Genomic DNA, 17,681 nt, shown 5'->3' on the forward strand with positions numbered 1-17,681 from the left:
AAAGGTTGCGAATTCGATCATCACCCCCACACATGTTGTACTAAAAAAAAAAAGAAAAAATTATGTCTTCTCATCGTATCAAATATCTTTTTTTTACTATTCAAATTTGTTACTACCTCTTCTCTCTTTTTGATTTTTTCTCCCTCTTTTCAATAGCTAAGTAAAATGATATCTTCTCTTTATACGAGATTGAGATCGAGATTCAAGTCTCGAGTGCATAATCGTATATGGGTAAGGATTAGGGAGATAGATAGCTTTTATTTACCCATTTAAAAAAATTTTGAGATGAAAACTTAAAAAGAATAGTCCAAATGGGATAGATAGCTTAATGGAACACTTTTTTTTTACGAGTTTTGGAAGCTAAAAATAATTTTCAGTCCTTTTTGTTATTTGAGATATTTTTGCAGGAGTTGTAGATTTAATGATGGGACGTTTAGAGTAGGTATGTTGTTTCTTCTTTTTAAAAAATAAAAGTCTATTAAATTTTGTCTAGTTACATAATGATAAATTGGATAAGAATACATGTTGTAAAAATGTATCCACTTGAATCTAGTGCCTTTTTCTTGCTACTCATCATATTGCTTTGTCTCTTATTTTCCATTAAATGGATTTCTTGTTTGACTTGGGAATTTGAGAAACAATTTCATGTAAAAGTGACCCTTTGATTATTTTAGGGATTAGAACCAATGAAATAGAGAGCAATTAATGCTCTCTCACTACTGACTATTGCAATCTTTCTCATAGATTGACAAAGTTAATGAACTCCACCAATAAGGCCACTCCTCCTCCAAAAAACTTGCATTTTAGATCCAAAAAATCACCAAAATTTCTCCTTTTTTTTTCCCCTCAAAGATGACCCTACATGTTTTTTGATCTTGGGTTAGAATTTTGCTAACTTCCCCTAAAAGGTAAAACCTAATATGATATTGACCACTCTATATTGTAAGGTGTGTGTGTATGTATATGTGTTGTAAGAGAATTGGATTGTCCAAATTTGACCAAATAGAAATTACCCAAAATTCTTGTGAGGCTTATTATTGTGTTTTGGTCTTTGTCTCATCCTTTGATTTTGACCAAATTAGATGAGTCATGCCCACCATCCAAATCTTATCCATGATTTCACTAACTATATTTATGTTTAGATGGGTCAGATGATTTAATTGTGTGTGCAGTTTTTAGCTTGATTGCCTTCTTGTAAGATCAATTTATTATTACATAACGACGTTGAATTGAAATTTGTTTAAAGTTCAGTTTGTTCCCTGAACTTTCAAGTACATCATATTTTGGTATTATAAATATTTATTTTAGTCATGAAGTTCGAAGGAAATAATAATTTTGCCGCGAACCAAAACAAAAAAATTTGAAAATATAGGAACTAAAATGGAATAATGGAAAGTTGAGGACAAAATTGAGGATTGTATCAAAATATTAGGCTTTGCTAGTAACTATCATGCTTTTAAATAAAATTTATGTTGGTTTAGTCTTCACTTCTTAGAGATACAACTAATTTTAAAAAGCATCCAAAAGAGAATATTGAAAATCTACTCTTTTGTAGTTTGATTGGGATTTCAAAAAAGTTTTGGATTAAACAAACATTTCACAACAAAAAAAAAGTTACATTTTCAAGAACAAAATCATCATCAAAACATTTATTTTTCATATTAGGTTAGAACAACTTCTTCTTTCTTTCATTTTTTGAAAGAAAAAAAAAAGGGATCTATTTATAAAGCTTAAAAGATATGAACTTCCATACCTCAAAAGCAAACAACAAGACACAAAATGGCCATGAGCAACCAAAGCAAAATAATAATAATATTTGAAATAGAAAATAAAAATAAATGTATGATTAGATGAATGAATGAGAAATTTGATGATGGGCCTAAAAAAGAGTCACTTTTTCAACTCTTTCACCCTTTTTGTTCTCTCTTTTTCTAAAGGGGTTAGGTTGGGTTGAGACAATAGAAGCTTCCATAAGATATTTTTTTTCCTCCCCACTCTCCCATATGTCACACCACACCCCAAGAAGATGTGTGTTTTATAAGACTTTCTTAACTCTTCCAAATTTCTAACTTAATTCACATTTTCTGTCTTATTTGAGTCGATTTTGTTTTATACGTTTTAAACTTTAATCTGTTCACTCTAGTAGTTAAATGGGGTAGAAAATTAATACGATGCTGATGTTAGCTAGCGTATTATTGATGTTGAGTTGATTTGTTATTGGCATAGTCAGTAATGGTTAATTTTTTATTATAGCAGAAGATGAAATTAAAATTTTTAAAAAAATTATAATTTAATTATTTGTTTATTTCATGATTCACTATTCTTAATCTGAATTAATCAAAGTTTCGGTAGATAACCATGTCGTTTTTTTTAAGAAATAAATATTTTTTAGTGATATATTTTCCTCTCTTTCTCATGGTTAAAGTATGCAAGTTTATATTTAAAAGGAAAAAAAAAAAGATTATTGAATATGTCCTAAATATCGTAACAAGGTTTTAAAAATCAATTGTTGCATTTTTAACCTTTTGTTTTGGTTCCTAATTTTTTATAGGCAAAATTTGAACCAAAAATTTACCTCATATTACATAGAAAGATTTGTATTTTAAGTCACACGTAACAAGTAGTCATTTTATTTATTTTGTTAAGTACAAAATAAAAATTTACTGATAAGAATCTTAAAAAAAAAAGAAGATCAAAATAAAATATTTAAAAATCATCTTAAAAAATATAAATATAAAAGCTGGTGGACAATATAATATTTATGACATGGAGCAATATAAAGTCGAATAAGACATGTTAAATCGTCAACATAAACATAGTTCAGCTGTAATTGATATCTACTTATTTTAATAAGGTTTTAAGTAAACAAAATTTTTTTTAATATATATGGATCTACAAAATATGTTTAATATAATGACTTAAGACAATAAAAACTTAACTAAGATAAAGAAATACATAAACGATATTTAGTTTTGTAGAAAATGGAAAAAGAAAAGAGAGGAGGATTTGGAAAATGGTGGTTGGGGGTAGAGATGGTAATTAAGAAGTGAAAGTAGGGGCAAAAGAGGAAAAGAAGGCACATCAAACGTCAGCGTCCGACACGGTACCAACTCCTCTCTTCTTGGGGCGGTAGGTTAGGTGGCACCCATCCGACGTAGCCCTCATGTGCGCGGTTGCGGCGGCGGGACCCACACTTTTCTCTCTCTTCTCACCACATCACATGCTTAACCTTACGTTCATAATTTCCTTTTTTTTTTCCTTCTTTTTTCCTTTCTCATCCTATTTTCTAAAAGAAAAAGAACTAATTAATGAATGAATTGCGTTAAATTTAGGATAGGTAAACTGTAACGTCCCGGACCCAGAATTCAGATTCGGCACCTATTTCACTCATATGCGGAAGTCACCGCATACTTAACTTTGAAGTTTTTATGATTAGTTATCGAAAAAGAATATGCACCTTGTTGGTATAGGTAGTAACTATCCATTCTTTTAAGTTTTTCTTGACCATTCTTCTATGATTTCAGGATCTCTCTCATTCAGATGTGGTGTCAGTTCATTCACGTACCTCTCTTCTCTACTCGAACGTCACATAAACTGTACAAGTACCTCGAATCTATATCTAGTAGTTATCAAGGAGTATGAAAAGTTTTGAATGTATATTGAAAGGTTATTAGGTAGCGGCTTCATTTAATAAAATTTTCTTTTTTTTTTTTTCTGAACTTTCTTTTATTAATACTTATTCAAGTACGATGTTTAGGTTGGTTAGATCTCTCTCTTTTATTTCTATTTTTTTGGTTTAGTATTTGTGAGATGAATCAGAGTCTCGACTTTAACAGAAAAGATAATAAGATCATTTGAAAAGATTGATTCGGATAAAATAATCTTTCTCAAAAAGGCCTCTATCTCTCTCTCTTTATATGTTTATTAGATTAGATTAGATTAGATTATATTAGAAGATCTCCTTTTAATCTTTTTGATGTTACTCATTTTGGCTATCTTGTTGGAAGGTTGGATTAAGCATCTTCTGTTTCTTCATTTTGCCCTCTTTAGTTTCTAGGATTCGTTTTATCACACACATATATACATATATATATATTCTCTTATGCAATTTTTTTTTCCTTTCTTTTTCTCCTTAAAAGAAGTAGTTAAAATAATTCTCCATACCTTGGAAATTCAACAAAAGAGGAAGAACTAAAAGAATATTTAAAATCAATTTCTATTCCACGTTTTTTTTTTGAAATCAAGCTTCCTCTTGTTTTTTTAAGTCATGTTGAAAAGTTGTTAGTTAGAAGTAATGATTAAAATAAATAAGAGGTATTTACCTAAATATTATTTTTATTTTAAAATATAATATGAAGTATAAAATTCTACAAAAAAAAAAAATAATATAGTCTTCAAATCAAACTTAAACTCAGATGGAAAATAAGATGTTAAGAAAATTCAAATTTATGCTATATTTGAAAACAAAATAGAAAGTTGGTTACATTTTTTTTAAATATATTCTACAATGTGTAATTTCTCAACAATTTATTTTTTAATTTAACAAATCTCGTATTAAAAGTGGTTGGTTATGATTAAAATAATTAAGAGGCATTTACAAAAATATCATTTTTGTTTTTAAATATACTATGAAGTATAAAATTCTACCAAAAAAAAAATATATACATATATATAGTCGAAATCAAACTTAAATCCAGATGAAAGAAATATAAGAGACAGTGAGAAAAGTCAAATTTATGCTATATTTGAAAAAAAAGGTTGGTAACATATTAAAAAATACATATTAAATTTACAAAACGAGCATAATTCAGCAAAGAGAGTCAATAATTGACATATATCTCAAATCAAGAAGTTGTTGTCAGTTTAATCTCCCACTCCTACATGTTATACTAAAAAAAATGAAAAAATAATAATGACGAACAACTCTCAAAACTGAGCTATTTACTTCTTTTCTTATTTGTTTTTTTAGACAAAGCTTTGTTATTTTCCTCTTTTTGGCGCCCCAATCATTCCTTGTAAGTGATATTTTATATGGAGAGTTAGGTAATTATGTTAATGAGATAAACACACACACAATGCCATATATATGCCTCTCCACATAATGTTAAAGCCAAGGATTAATTTGGTAGTTATAATGTTCATCAGCCACATATATTATAAGGATTAAATGAGGTTTGGGTTGAGAGGAAAAGAAAAAGAAGAAAAGAAATGGGTAATTAATATGGGTTGGTAAGATATATATTATGGTCTATGATTTAGTGAGAGAAAAAGCATATGCATGAGTTAGAGAGAGAGAGAGAGAGAGAGAGAGAGAGAGAGAGAGAGAGAGGGTTTGGGTATGTATCTTTGGATGCTCTTGCTATTGCTCATGCTCGTGCATGGTGTTATACATATTGGATAGTGGACCCTTTTATCGAGTGATGGTGTTGGAGAAGACATGATCCTCCAAATTTAAAGCTTCCATTTTGATTTTTCTTAGAGGGAGAGTGGAATCATATAAACAAAGATATTCAATGGCTTCCAAACTTACAGGTGGTCAAGTGTAGATCAATGGTCCATGTCGATAGATTTAACTATCGACAAATATGAACCCTAATTTTAATGTCTTTTCCAGTAATTCAGGGATTAAAACTAGTCTATGTGAGCTTAACTTAGCGATAATTGGTACCTACCTCAGACCAAGATCATGAATTTGAATTTTCCTCCACTTATTATATATATATATATATATATATATATATATATATAATGTTTTAATATGGAGATCAAATGGAGCTTAGTATCTTTTGACATATTTTCTTGTGTCGTGGTTAAATGGTGTTTTCTTTTTAGAATAACATTTAGCTACGTGCCAAGTTAGGAATCTCTTACTAATGATTGAGATCGTCATTATGTATTTGTGATAAAGTAATAATTTTTTCAGTGGTGGTAAGTAAAGAGATTCATAATGATCGGTTAGTAGGTAAGAATTTTTCGCTTCTCAAACATGTCATTTGTTATTGAGATATTTGATATATTTGCCTCGTGTAGTTTAAAATTATTTAGAAGCTTAGATTTGCATAGTTTATATTTGGATGTGGTTTGTATATCAAGTCACAAGTTGAACTTACTAAACCAGAAGAAAAGTACAACGTGGTTTCTATTAGAAAACTAATGAAAAGAATGTCATTTTTAGGATGATTTGGGAAGGTTATTATTTGAAAAAAAAAATTCCATTTAAACGAAAAAAAAGGTAAAATAATAATAATCTAGTTAAGTATTTCTTAGAAGTCGTTATCTCTGAATTTATTTTTGTGGTGTGATCTATTCATCATAATTGGAGTTGTACTTCATTTTAAAATTAAAAAATCCTTTACAATCACACACAAACAACTATAATTATTCTTAAATAACTATATCAAATCTATCAAGTATATAAAACAAAGTCAAGAATACACGCTTAAAAAAAGACTTCATAAAAAGGCTCGTAGTTTTTAGTTAACAATATATGTCTGAAAAATTCGAACTTCCAATCTTTTGTTGGTGACCACCAACAATATGTATAGCAAAATTCAAACTTTCGACTTTTTAGTCTATCTCAAATCGAGGACGACTTTCTAATTATGTCCGAGTATTTACAAAAAAAAAAAAATCTTATTCCACCTGCAAAAGGATGGTGGGAATGCCAAAAAAAAAATCGTTTTCGAAATAAATTTAAGGGAAATTGCAATGAAGTAACCTGCTTCCATATCTGATGAGATATCCTTTTTCTCTGCCACTTGAACTCCCTCAATAATTATTCTCAAAAATTAAAAAATATTAATAAAAAAACAACCCCTCAATTATTTTTTCAACCAACTCCTTCGGACTTTCTTTTATTTTTTCAACTTTTTCCAATTATTTACACCTTATCTCCTCAATATCAAAACATATAAATATATATATATATATATATATATATATCTTCATATCAACCTCGATAAAGATGAACCATTATACAATTTTATTAAACCACCACTTTATACTTTTTACTATCGAATTTGAATGAGTGGTAGAATTACTTCTCCTTAACTAGCTAAATCTCTTACTAAGCATGATTTACTATTTAATTTATAATTTTCTAATCTCATTTTGAAAATATAAGCTCAAGAAAAAAATTAGACGACAAAAACAAAGTTACCTGTGCTCTAATCCAAAATAGTTTCTATGTACAAAAGAAGATTGGGCATCACCAACTCCAAATATTGAATCAAATCCACAAATATAAGGTTGGATAATATATTACAAAAAGAAAAGAAGAAAGAAGGGAAAAAAAAAATCAGAAATAGTTATTTGGAAGAATGAGATTTGGCAGCTGCCTTGACAAGAGTGGTGGGCTTGAACGCACTCTTGGGATTTAGAGCCTTTCTTATCTTCAACACAGCCCACGCCGTTCCCATCGCATGCCCTGCTGCGCCAAGCCCTTCGTTAGTCGCTCTCCCTGCTTCATCTCCGTATCTGCAATAAAAAATATTCACAAATATATCATTACTTTACAAATCTTCTTCAAAACTAGGATATTTTTGTTATGTTTGGGGTGGTAGAGGGTATAGTTGGTCCGTGGTCGAACCGAACGAGTCGACCGTATCCCCTAGTACATGTTCCTGGCACAACTAGTTCATTCAGGCAGGCGAAATGCCCTTATCTGGGTTATCCCTATACCTATTTAGGGTGGCAGAGGCTATAGTTGGTCCATGGCCTGAACGAGTCACACATATGCACTAGTATGTGTTCCCAACGCTGAGGGCACAACTAATTCATTCGGGCGAGATACCCTTATCCCCAAACTAAAAGATAACATCGTATTGCTCAAAGGGTATAGAGGCAGAGCCATCCTGGCACAAATAATTCATTCAAGCGAAATACCCTTATCCGGGTTATCCCTATGCCTATTTAGGGTGGCAGAGCCTATTGTTGGTCCATGGCTCAAACGAGTAGCACATATGCCCTAGTATGTGTTCCCAACTGAGGGCACGACTAATTCATTCGGGCGAAATACCCTTATCCCCAAACTAAAAGATAACATCAGTATTGCTCGAAGGGTATAGAGGCAGAGCCATACCTGTCTGAAACGAGTCCAGTAGTCACAACGGATGTGGTTGACATTACATTCCTTCCTGCTACTTCAACTGCATCACAAACCTTGTCTGTACGTCCATTTCCACAAATTTTATACGTAAGTAAAACATTAGACTGTCTGTTTTAAGACATAATCTAATCAAAATGCAAACCGTAAAAGATCGAACCAGGTTGGTTTGGATTTGGTTTTGATTAACTATGAGTTGCTCTTTCAATTCTATCTAAATTTGGCATTGAACAGACCTCAATCGGGTTTCATATCAGTTGCTTTTGTAGTCAATGTAATTGGTTCAAGTCTATTTCCAACTTTTCCTGAACTGAGAGTTGGTTTTAGCCCAAAACATGACCCAAAACCGACCCTATATATGTTTATACGATATCTTGAGGCCATTATCTGCAGGTAAATTCTTAAAACCAACTAAAACTAACAGCTTAAGCACCAATCCCACAACAACCAAGTTGCCAATTGCAAGAAGTTACTAGAGTTCTCTCTAGATGTTACTGTATCATCTACTACTTCAATCAAATAGCAGTTATGTCAATGAGATTTGCAATGTCAAACATATAATAACAGTAGTATAATTAAAGTCACAAATTGGCAGAGGAAAGAAAGAGGTGGGAGATGAAGAGCTTACTGAATCCATCCAATGAAGCAAGGACAATTTCTCCAGGGAGGAGACTGAAGAACTTCTTCCCCACTTTAGAGTTCACTATTGAACTTGTGAAAAACCCAGAAACTTTCACCACCCCTGAAAGTATTCCAGTCGCCACTTTCTCTGTCATCTTTGTTAGCTTCTTCACACTGAAACACAAACACAAGACCATAATTATATTGGTTCATCATTTTTTGTACTGAAAATGAAAGGGGCGAATGCAATTGCAATTGCAATTTGCAAACCTCTTTATACTGTTCATGGCGGCTGGACTGATCTCCGCATCAGAACGAGGCCCCATCCTCTTCTTCAGAAATTCGTTGCCCCAATTTAACCTATCCACAGTCACATCCCCACACCAGAGAATGCCCTTAATCACCTGTCCGGAGCCGGCCGCAATCAGCCTCGCGATCTTTCCGCTGTAATCGTCCACGTTCGGCGCCAATGTCGTCCAATAAGCAGCCGATCTCTCCTCCATGAGCTCCCTCTTCTCCTCCGACGCCGCCAGATCCTCCGGCGAAATTTCCCTCGCCATTGACCCGTCGAGGACCTCCCATTTCCCCGATTTCTCCACCTTCTGCACCGAAAAACTACTGTACTTATCCAGAATCTGATCCAGTTGCTTCAATCGATCCTCCTGACCCTTGGACGCGATGGTCAGGCCGTAATTCAACATCTCGGGCTCTCGATTGACGGCTGAATCGTTGTTTTCCGATGACCCATTTGGGGGAACGCCGAGACTGAAGAAGTAGTGCGAATCGTCGAGCTTCACTGCGGCTTCGTCTTTCGCTAATGGCCACTGAATCTCGTTCCCTACACGAGCGAGTACGGCGACGATGTTGTTCCCCTGCCTGAGACCGACTATGGAGAACTCGCCGGAAGCGAGTTCAACGCTGTTTTCCCTTTCGATCAGATGGACTATTGAGCCCGGAATCTTGACGAGGACTTCTTCAGAGGACTCGGGGCTTTTCTGACCGGAAACAGGAGGGTCTTCGTCGGGAAAGAGATCACCGGCGAGGTCTTTCATGTCGACGGAGGGATACAGAGAAGAAGTGGGTTTTTGATTGGAAGAAGACATGGATGAATTCCGAAGGGGTTTTTGAGTTTGATCGGAATGAAGAATTGATTGAGAAGTGGAGGAAAAGAGTTGCAGAGATTTTTAAAGGAAGAAAATCGTCAGGACGAAGGAAAGGAAAGGGAGAGCGTGTCGGTTAGCTTTCAAACGAAGCGGCTGCACACGCGTGGCACGCTCAGACATCGCCGCGTAAAACTACTGTAAAGTTGTCTTTTGCTTTTTTCCTTTTTCGGCAAAAATTACTCTGCCAAATAAAAATTAAATTCTGCCAAATAAAAACAAAAAGTAAAACTTAATGTTTGATTTAAAAATAATTTATTATATAGTCTCGACTAGCTAACTTTTGTTTATCATTATTCGTTAATAAACCTATTATAAATTTCACTAATTGTTAATCATTTATAAAATTAATTGAAAAATATTCACACAATGGATGAAATTCAAACTTGAAGAACAGTAGAGATAAAATCAAACAAATTATAGGTGATTAGAGACAAAATTATTGGGTGGTGCATCCAATTTTGTCACGGCCACAAAAAAAAAAAAAGTTAGTTGCCAAAAGAGTGAGAGATTAGATTATATATTTTACCTTTTCTTAACTTTTTTTAGTGCACCTTTCCTTGAAATTACTTTTACAATTTATAGAAAATAGTTCTAAACACAAAAAAAATGCTAAACTTGTAGAATTGCAAATGTTTTCACAAAATATAATTCAAATTAAAAGCCCTCAATTAGAGATTTCCATTCAAATACTTTACAAAACCGAGTAGAATCACAATATTGAGTTCAAATTAAATCAATCTTAAAAAAAATTCAAGTAATAATCTTTTTTTACCCCCTTTTATCTTTTATTTTTTTGACACAAGTTTTGAGCGTTCAAATACACTTCCAACTTTGAGGGAAAGCATAAATAAATGATTTTTCAGGGCAATTCTCTAATTAATATATTTTATTTTATTATTTTCCCCTCAAAATTAAATCATGATCACAAAAGGAAAAAACTCGGCCCAACTTCACCACTCTCATTAATTTCCTAGGGAAAAAAAAAACTTCTCCGTTCCCGCTTAGATAAGGAAAATCGTATCTTCAAACCGATTCCTTCCATTAATAAGATCAGAAACTTGTAGATCAAGTATCGCACCCCTTCCCTGTTTCCTTCTACGAAATTCCAGTACAAGAACAAGAAGAAGAAACAGAGCAATTTTCTGTCTGGAATTCGAAGATGGGCAGAGGAAAGCGAGGGCATTCGAGAAGAGGAAACGCTCAGATTCGAGAAGTTTGGTCTCGAAATTTCGATTTGGAACTCGCGAATTTGAATGACTGTCTAAATCTCTACCCGATTCTGACCATCGACACAGAATTTCCTGGGTTTATTCGGAGTACTCCATGGGGCGCCATTGAAGAAAAACTCTACGACGATTTTCGATTCAATGTGAATCGGACTAAGCTCATCCAACTGGGTCTCACGGCGTCTGATGAAATCGGCAATATTGGTAGCACATGGGAGTTCAATTTCTCCGATTTCGACCCCCAAATCGACACCCACAACGCCTCCTCTGTCTCCTTCCTGAAACAGAACGGCTTGGATTTTGATAAACTGAAGGAATTCGGAATCCCCATCAACGAATTCACTTCCAAAGCCTTTTTTCTCTTCCGAAAGCATCGGATTGTTCGATGGGTCACGTTCCACGGCTTGTACGACATTGGGTATCTGCTGAAGGCGATGGGGGTGGCCGGGGAGATACCGGAATCAATGGAGGAATTTGCAGAGCTGGTGGAGAGGGCACTGGGGAATGTGAGTGATTTGAAGCATATGGCGCAGTTCTGCGAAGGGCTGGAAGATGGGAAACTTGGGCTTGAGAAACTTGCCCAATTGATGAACCAGAAGCGCTTTGGAAACAAGCACCACGCTGGCTCAGACAGCTTGCTGACGGCTTCGTTGTATGCGAAGATGAAGAATCAATTCGAGCTTGGTTCAGAGGTCTGTGATGGGTTTCTGTATGGCCTCAGGATCAAACTCCATGCGAAGATTAAGCTGTATCAGAATCTGATGTTTGGGCAGATTCCTTATGGCCTTCGAGCTTGTTATCCGCCTTGTTACATTGCTTATTATTGAGTTTTTATGGGTTTTGGTGTTTGTCTATTGTGAGAGTTGAATGGAACTTTCTTAACAAACGAACTTTTTCTTTTCTTTTTCTGTATAGAAACTTATTGGTTGGTGTCTTCGTTATTTTGTCTAGAGGAATAGAAAGAGCTCTGATTTTTTACTGAAACTTACTCAAGTTTGAATCTTTTTTTTTTTGTTTTTGTGAATATTTTGCTGCTTCCATGACTTATTCAAAGGGCTTTTAGTATATGAAGGTAGAGAAAGTAAGAGAGGCCCATTCTTCCAAATCTCTGTCGATCTGAGGCCTTCTAGTGTACAAAGCCCAATTTGCATCAGCTATACACCATATTTTTGGAACATTACTGGGGTCGGTCGATGTCGGTTTTTGGTTGATTCCGCAGTCGAAAATCGACGTTGTCGGTTTTGTTGGTTTACTGTCCACCGATTGATAGACTAGACAGTTCGATCGATCCGTTTGTTGGTTAAATTGACAGTAAATCTTTCGTGCAAGGGACGACGGACGTGCGTAATGCGACGTCGTGTTGTGGCAGGGTGAGAAAACTGAGAAAGAGCGATCTTGCGTGAGGGAGGGGCGGCATGCGAGTCTGAGAGAGCAGAGAGTTGGAGAGGGTTAAAATAAACACTAACCTATTTAGTATAATTGTAAAATAATAATATAAAATGTAACTTGTTTTTTTAATTATAATTCGGTTGGTCGGTATTCGATGGATTCATGACCGCTGACCAACTAACTTGTCGGTTTTGAGTTTTCAGAACCGACATCGAACTACCAATCACAAAAATCGACCGACTGACATATCTTTAGTCCGTTTCTATCAATCGGTTCAGTTTTTTGTGTCCTTAGGCTCACCCCTAAACATTATCGCTAAGAATAGAGATTCAAACTTCGACATTTTGACGAAAGATAAATACATTAACTAGATGAACTCATTCATGGTTTCTTTTTATTTTGTAATAAAGTTTGAATCTTTTTATAAAACCCATTAATTAAAAACAGATGGAAGTTATTTTTGTGACCCATTAGAGTGATTTAATGATAAAATTAAGGAGGTAAAGAGATAATAAACACCCATAATTAGTCCATTTGATCATCGCCATTGTTAAGAAATGGTTTTCCACCCCAGATGTCCACTCACTTCACCCCTGGTGGGATACTAGACTTCCACTCATATTATCATTATTATTATTTTACTATTTATCACTAAAAATTAGTATCTTCATAATTCTATACAAAACAAAATAATTCAAAATAAGTATATGGCTTAAAGCAAAAGAAATATTAAAATTAGAGATGAGTACTGAATCCACTGATTAATTATGGTGTAGAGAAGAGGGGATTATTGTTGTTGGTAGGGAAGTGGGATTTATTTAATAAAATGTTAATGAAGTTGTATGGTACACAATTGGCTGTTGGGAAGTAGAGAGAATCTGAGTTTCTTTATTACTTGATTAAAGTGAATCCAAAGAGATATATTAGTCCATGTGACAATCCCAAAGCCAATATGATCCATTAATTCCCTTGCAAATAGGTCCAAAGTTTTTGGTAATACAAAATTAAAGAGGTTACTAAACTCATTTATCTACTGAAAAATTGAAAATACCCGAGATTTATAATTTAGACTTAGACATTTGTAGTTTACAATTTAGACATGTTATGTAATATTTTGAGATTGAAGATTGTCTTAACGAGCCAACTTTTGTTTTATTTTCACTCACATGTTTCTTAAAACAGGGAACTCGACTAATCTTAAGTCTGTTTTTGTTAAACATGCTTTAACTATAGAATTCTCAACGAATAAATTAGATGAAAAAGAAAAGTGCACAGATTCTCTCGACTTTTCTTAATTGATATATATAATGCCTCATATTCGTATGATATTGAAAGTTAATTGCATTCATAATCCAAGTGAAACTATATCCGCATTTTTTTTGCTTTTGATCCACAATGTATAGTATACATTCGAGCTAACCTATTATACTAGGCTATTAATACTAGGTTAGAGTATAATAGGCTATTTTACCTTTTTTTGTATCTGCTGCTCAATCTGTGTTTTGTTATAGATTTGCCTAACGCTTCCATCGAAAGCTTATACCTTTAGACTTTAAAGCCAATTGCCATGAATTTAAACATTCGACTTCAAGAAAAGAGTTATATGTCTTTGTTGTAGAACTATACTCGTGTTGGATGCTTAAACTATTTTTATTCATCATCAAAGTTAATACTAACAAAAAAATAATAATAACAATAATCTGGTATTTTACCTACAATTACAGTGCAAAGATACTATTTACCATTCATGTTAGATTTATTCCAATGTGCTTCACTAGCTTTTTCATTATTGTAAGTATTGAATGTGATACATACCAAACCCACCTTAATCGGTCGAAATTCATTCTTCTGTTATTAAAATTCAACTTGAAAATTTCATAAATTAATCAAGTGATTAAGTTACATAAATTTCTGATTAAATGGTTTACTCTGTGGTAATATCTACATTTTCACCCACTTACTTTAATTTCCCAAGTGGCTGCCCACTATTATGCACAAACATTGCCACTTCAATTTTGAATAGTACATAACATATAAAGGAAGGAAATTTGGACCTATATCCCAAAGCAAAAGGTTCTAATATGCAAGAGTTCTGTAAAAGAGCTTGTTTGCTTTGAACCCATTTTTTCTTTTGTCAAAATTCAACATATTGGAAGAGACTATGCCATTTTGGAGCATTAATTGCAATTTTGAACCACAGCCATAGCCATAGCCTGGCCATGCCACTGTCACACACATGTCTTCTTGGGAGTGCAAATCAAACCATTGCTTCTTCTGTTCCCTATCAAAATCAGTCAAATTCAAAACCCCCCAGATGGGCCTATCCAATTTAAGACAAATAGACTCCAAACCCAAAATTATTGACATCAACTTCTCCTTTTCCTTTCATGGTCCCCTGACATGACACCATATATGCCTACGTGCCCCTTAGGTGTTTGTTAAAAGTCCCGACTCAAAACTACGCTATTGGACTTGCGGCTAATAGTTAAGACAGTTCAATGAGAAAGGAAATGGTTCTGAAACCCATAACTTACTGAGATTTATATAAATATCTCAAATTCTAAGAATTACAGTGCAGTACACAACAACATATGACGCTAAGTTGATAAGGCTTCTAGTTTGGGAAGAACAAAAAGAAAACTGTAAAAAAAAGAAAAAAGAAAGGGAACATTTCAAAGTTCAAACTTGGCCCTTGTAAAAAACACAAAGGTTTGCATCATCGATCATAAGGGGATGATCGAATTCCAAGCTGTTCTCTTTTTGCTTAATTTTGACCTTTACAACGGTTCTATTTGGGTCACTACGAGTGGGCTGCGGACCACATGCTTTCCATCGGACCAAGAAAGCCAGCCAAATACAGCACCGGCGTCGCCCAGTGCCAGATTCTGGCTGTCGGCTGACACTGTCACGGCGTAGCTCTGCTTCTTCACCGCCGCGGAAAACACCAGCTTCGACGGCTTTACTTTCACCGTCACCCCTTTTGGGGCCTCGATTTTGGCTCTGTACACCGAATTCGCTGGACCCACGTTTGTTACCGTCCGAATAAACGCCTTGGTCGACCACCCTTTTGACAGAGTGGAAAATATCGCCGCGATTGATGGGTAATTGAGATTCTCCGGCAATGGCTTCTTCGCCGGACATGACACCGGCGTTCTGGTTATCACCTGAATCATCTTCGGCCCGTAGCCGAGTGAGCATAAGAAGTTCACGTAATCGGTGTTCGTGATGTCGTAGACGAGCCCAGGGTCCATTGCGAGGCCCAGATTCACGTGCCCGGCGCCGAAATCGTACGGTGTAGAAGGTTTTCCGGTGGATTCCTCGGTCATCGGCTGCCCTCGGTTGTCGGTGATACTTGCGGTGGTCATCATGGCGGATCTTAATGCCGCTGGACTCCAATCTGGGTGAGCCGATTTCAGCAGAGCCGCGGCTCCACTTACGTGGGGACACGCCATTGATGTACCAGACAAGATATTGAACTCTGTTTTTCGTGTATCGAAATCCAAACCTGTTGGACCGACGGCGTCGGTCCAAGCGGCCAGAATGTTGACCCCCGGTGCGATCAAGTCCGGTTTCAGAATTTCAGGGTTTAACCCATTTGGGCCTCTTGCAGAAAACGAAGCCACCACCGGCGCCGGCTTGATTCCGATTATAGTGCCCTGGAAAGCGATGGTTGCGGTGGGGTTTGCAGAGGACGATGCGTAGGCTTTCATGGCGTCGCCTTCGTCGGAGCCGACGGCGCAAGCGGGGAGAAGATGGGCATCGCCGACGAGCCCTTCGCCGTTTGAAATTCCGTTCGCGAGAATCATTCCGACGCCTCCGGCTTTCTTCACCACCAAACCCTTGGCCACTCGAGGATTACTCCCCCGGTCGCAGATCACAATGTTTCCTGTCACGAGTTTAGAATCGAGCGAATTCTCCATACACAAAGAAACAGAGAGCACCCCAGATTTTCCAGGGTAAACCAACGGATACATTTTGCCGTTCAACGGCGCTCCGGCGTACAGCGACACACCAGATACTTTCCGTCCGTTTCCCAGAGTCACCACCGCCGGGAAATTGCGGTCTATCGTGCCGGCTCCGACCGTCGTAATCCACGGCGCCAAGTTCGTCACTGACATTCCGTTAGGCCCATCGTTCCCAGCAGAGGACGAAACGAAAACGCCGCTCGAAGCGGCGCCGTACGCTCCGATTGCAATTGGATCGAGATAATACGGCGAGGAAACGCCATCGCCACCACCGATTGAGATCGAGATGACATCGACGCCGTCGTTAACCGCAGCATCAAACGCCGCGAGAATATCAGAATCGAAACAACCCGAATTTTTCCAACAGACTTTGTAAATCGCCAAACGCGCTTTAGGAGCCACGCCCTTGGCAATCCCAGAAGCGTAACCCTCAAAACTGGCTTGAAACGCGTAGCGCCCAGCGGCGGTGGAGGCCGTGTGAGTCCCATGGCCGTCGGCGTCTCTCGGAGACCGATACTCAATCGTGTCGTTGATCCCAATAATCGGACCGGCCGCGTTCGCCCCTGCCTCGTGACCCTTGGAGAAAAACCTCGCACCCACGATCTTCCTGTTACAGTTCCTCGCCGTGAATTTAGTTCCAGTCTCACAAGCCCCCTTCCACCGACGAGGAACCGGCCCCAAATTCACATCGGAGAAGCTCCGTCGCTCCGGGGAAATCCCAGTGTCGAAAACCCCGATGATTACATCCGACCCGTAATCTGAATCGGACCAGAGACCACGCTGGTTCCGCAGGCCGAGAAATTGAGGGGAGCGGGTGGTGTGAAGCTGACGGCGACGATCCTCGAACACGGCGAGCACAGACGGGTGTTTCCCGATGGAATCAACTTGCTGTTGAGTGAGAGTTGCAGAGAATCCATGGAAAACGGTGTCGTAAACATGTAAAATTTTGGGGGATTCAGCGAACTCGGAAGTGTACCAGTGGAAATGGGTGGGAAAAACGGAGGGCTTCAAGAAATGGTCGACGCGGAAGATGAAGGTCTTCAATGTCGAATCGGCGGAAACCGTCCACAGAAGGAAGACGAAGAACAAAGGAAGAGAAATGGCGGAAAAAGCGGCCATTAGAGAGGGAAGTGGAAAATGGCAGTGGTGCCGACAGGGGAAATTTGGGGGAAAATATAACAGAGAAGATTGTTAGCCCTCTTAATTAAATTTA

At 36.6% G+C, this 17,681-nt stretch overlaps 3 protein-coding genes across 3 annotated transcripts; 1 reads left to right on the forward strand and 2 right to left on the reverse strand.

Moving 5' to 3' along the window:
- Positions 1-7,136: 7,136 nt before the first annotated feature.
- On the reverse strand, positions 7,137-9,933 carry LOC111015503 (protein EARLY-RESPONSIVE TO DEHYDRATION 7, chloroplastic). Its single transcript, XM_022290547.2, has 4 exons — positions 8,996-9,933; positions 8,733-8,899; positions 8,081-8,165; positions 7,137-7,476 (listed from the first exon to the last, which is right to left on the reverse strand). The coding sequence occupies exons 1-4, from the start codon at positions 9,826-9,828 to the stop codon at positions 7,308-7,310; spliced, it is 1,254 nt and encodes a 417-aa protein (XP_022146239.1). The 5' UTR covers positions 9,829-9,933; the 3' UTR covers positions 7,137-7,307.
- Positions 9,934-11,047: 1,114 nt separating this feature from the next.
- Positions 11,048-11,941, forward strand: LOC111015407 (Polynucleotidyl transferase, ribonuclease H-like superfamily protein). Its single transcript, XM_022290421.1, has one exon. The coding sequence runs from the start codon at positions 11,048-11,050 to the stop codon at positions 11,939-11,941; it is 894 nt and encodes a 297-aa protein (XP_022146113.1).
- A 3,061-nt stretch (positions 11,942-15,002) lies between these two features.
- Positions 15,003-17,648, reverse strand: LOC111015492 (subtilisin-like serine protease 2). The gene has a single exon (XM_022290535.2). The coding sequence runs from the start codon at positions 17,585-17,587 to the stop codon at positions 15,281-15,283; it is 2,307 nt and encodes a 768-aa protein (XP_022146227.2). The 5' UTR covers positions 17,588-17,648; the 3' UTR covers positions 15,003-15,280.
- Positions 17,649-17,681: the final 33 nt, after the last annotated feature.

Source organism: Momordica charantia (genome assembly GCF_013281855.1).
Source record: "Momordica charantia cultivar OHB3-1 chromosome 2 unlocalized genomic scaffold, Mcharantia_2.0 BLBB01000002.1, whole genome shotgun sequence".
Lineage (NCBI taxonomy): Eukaryota > Viridiplantae > Streptophyta > Magnoliopsida > Cucurbitales > Cucurbitaceae > Momordica > Momordica charantia.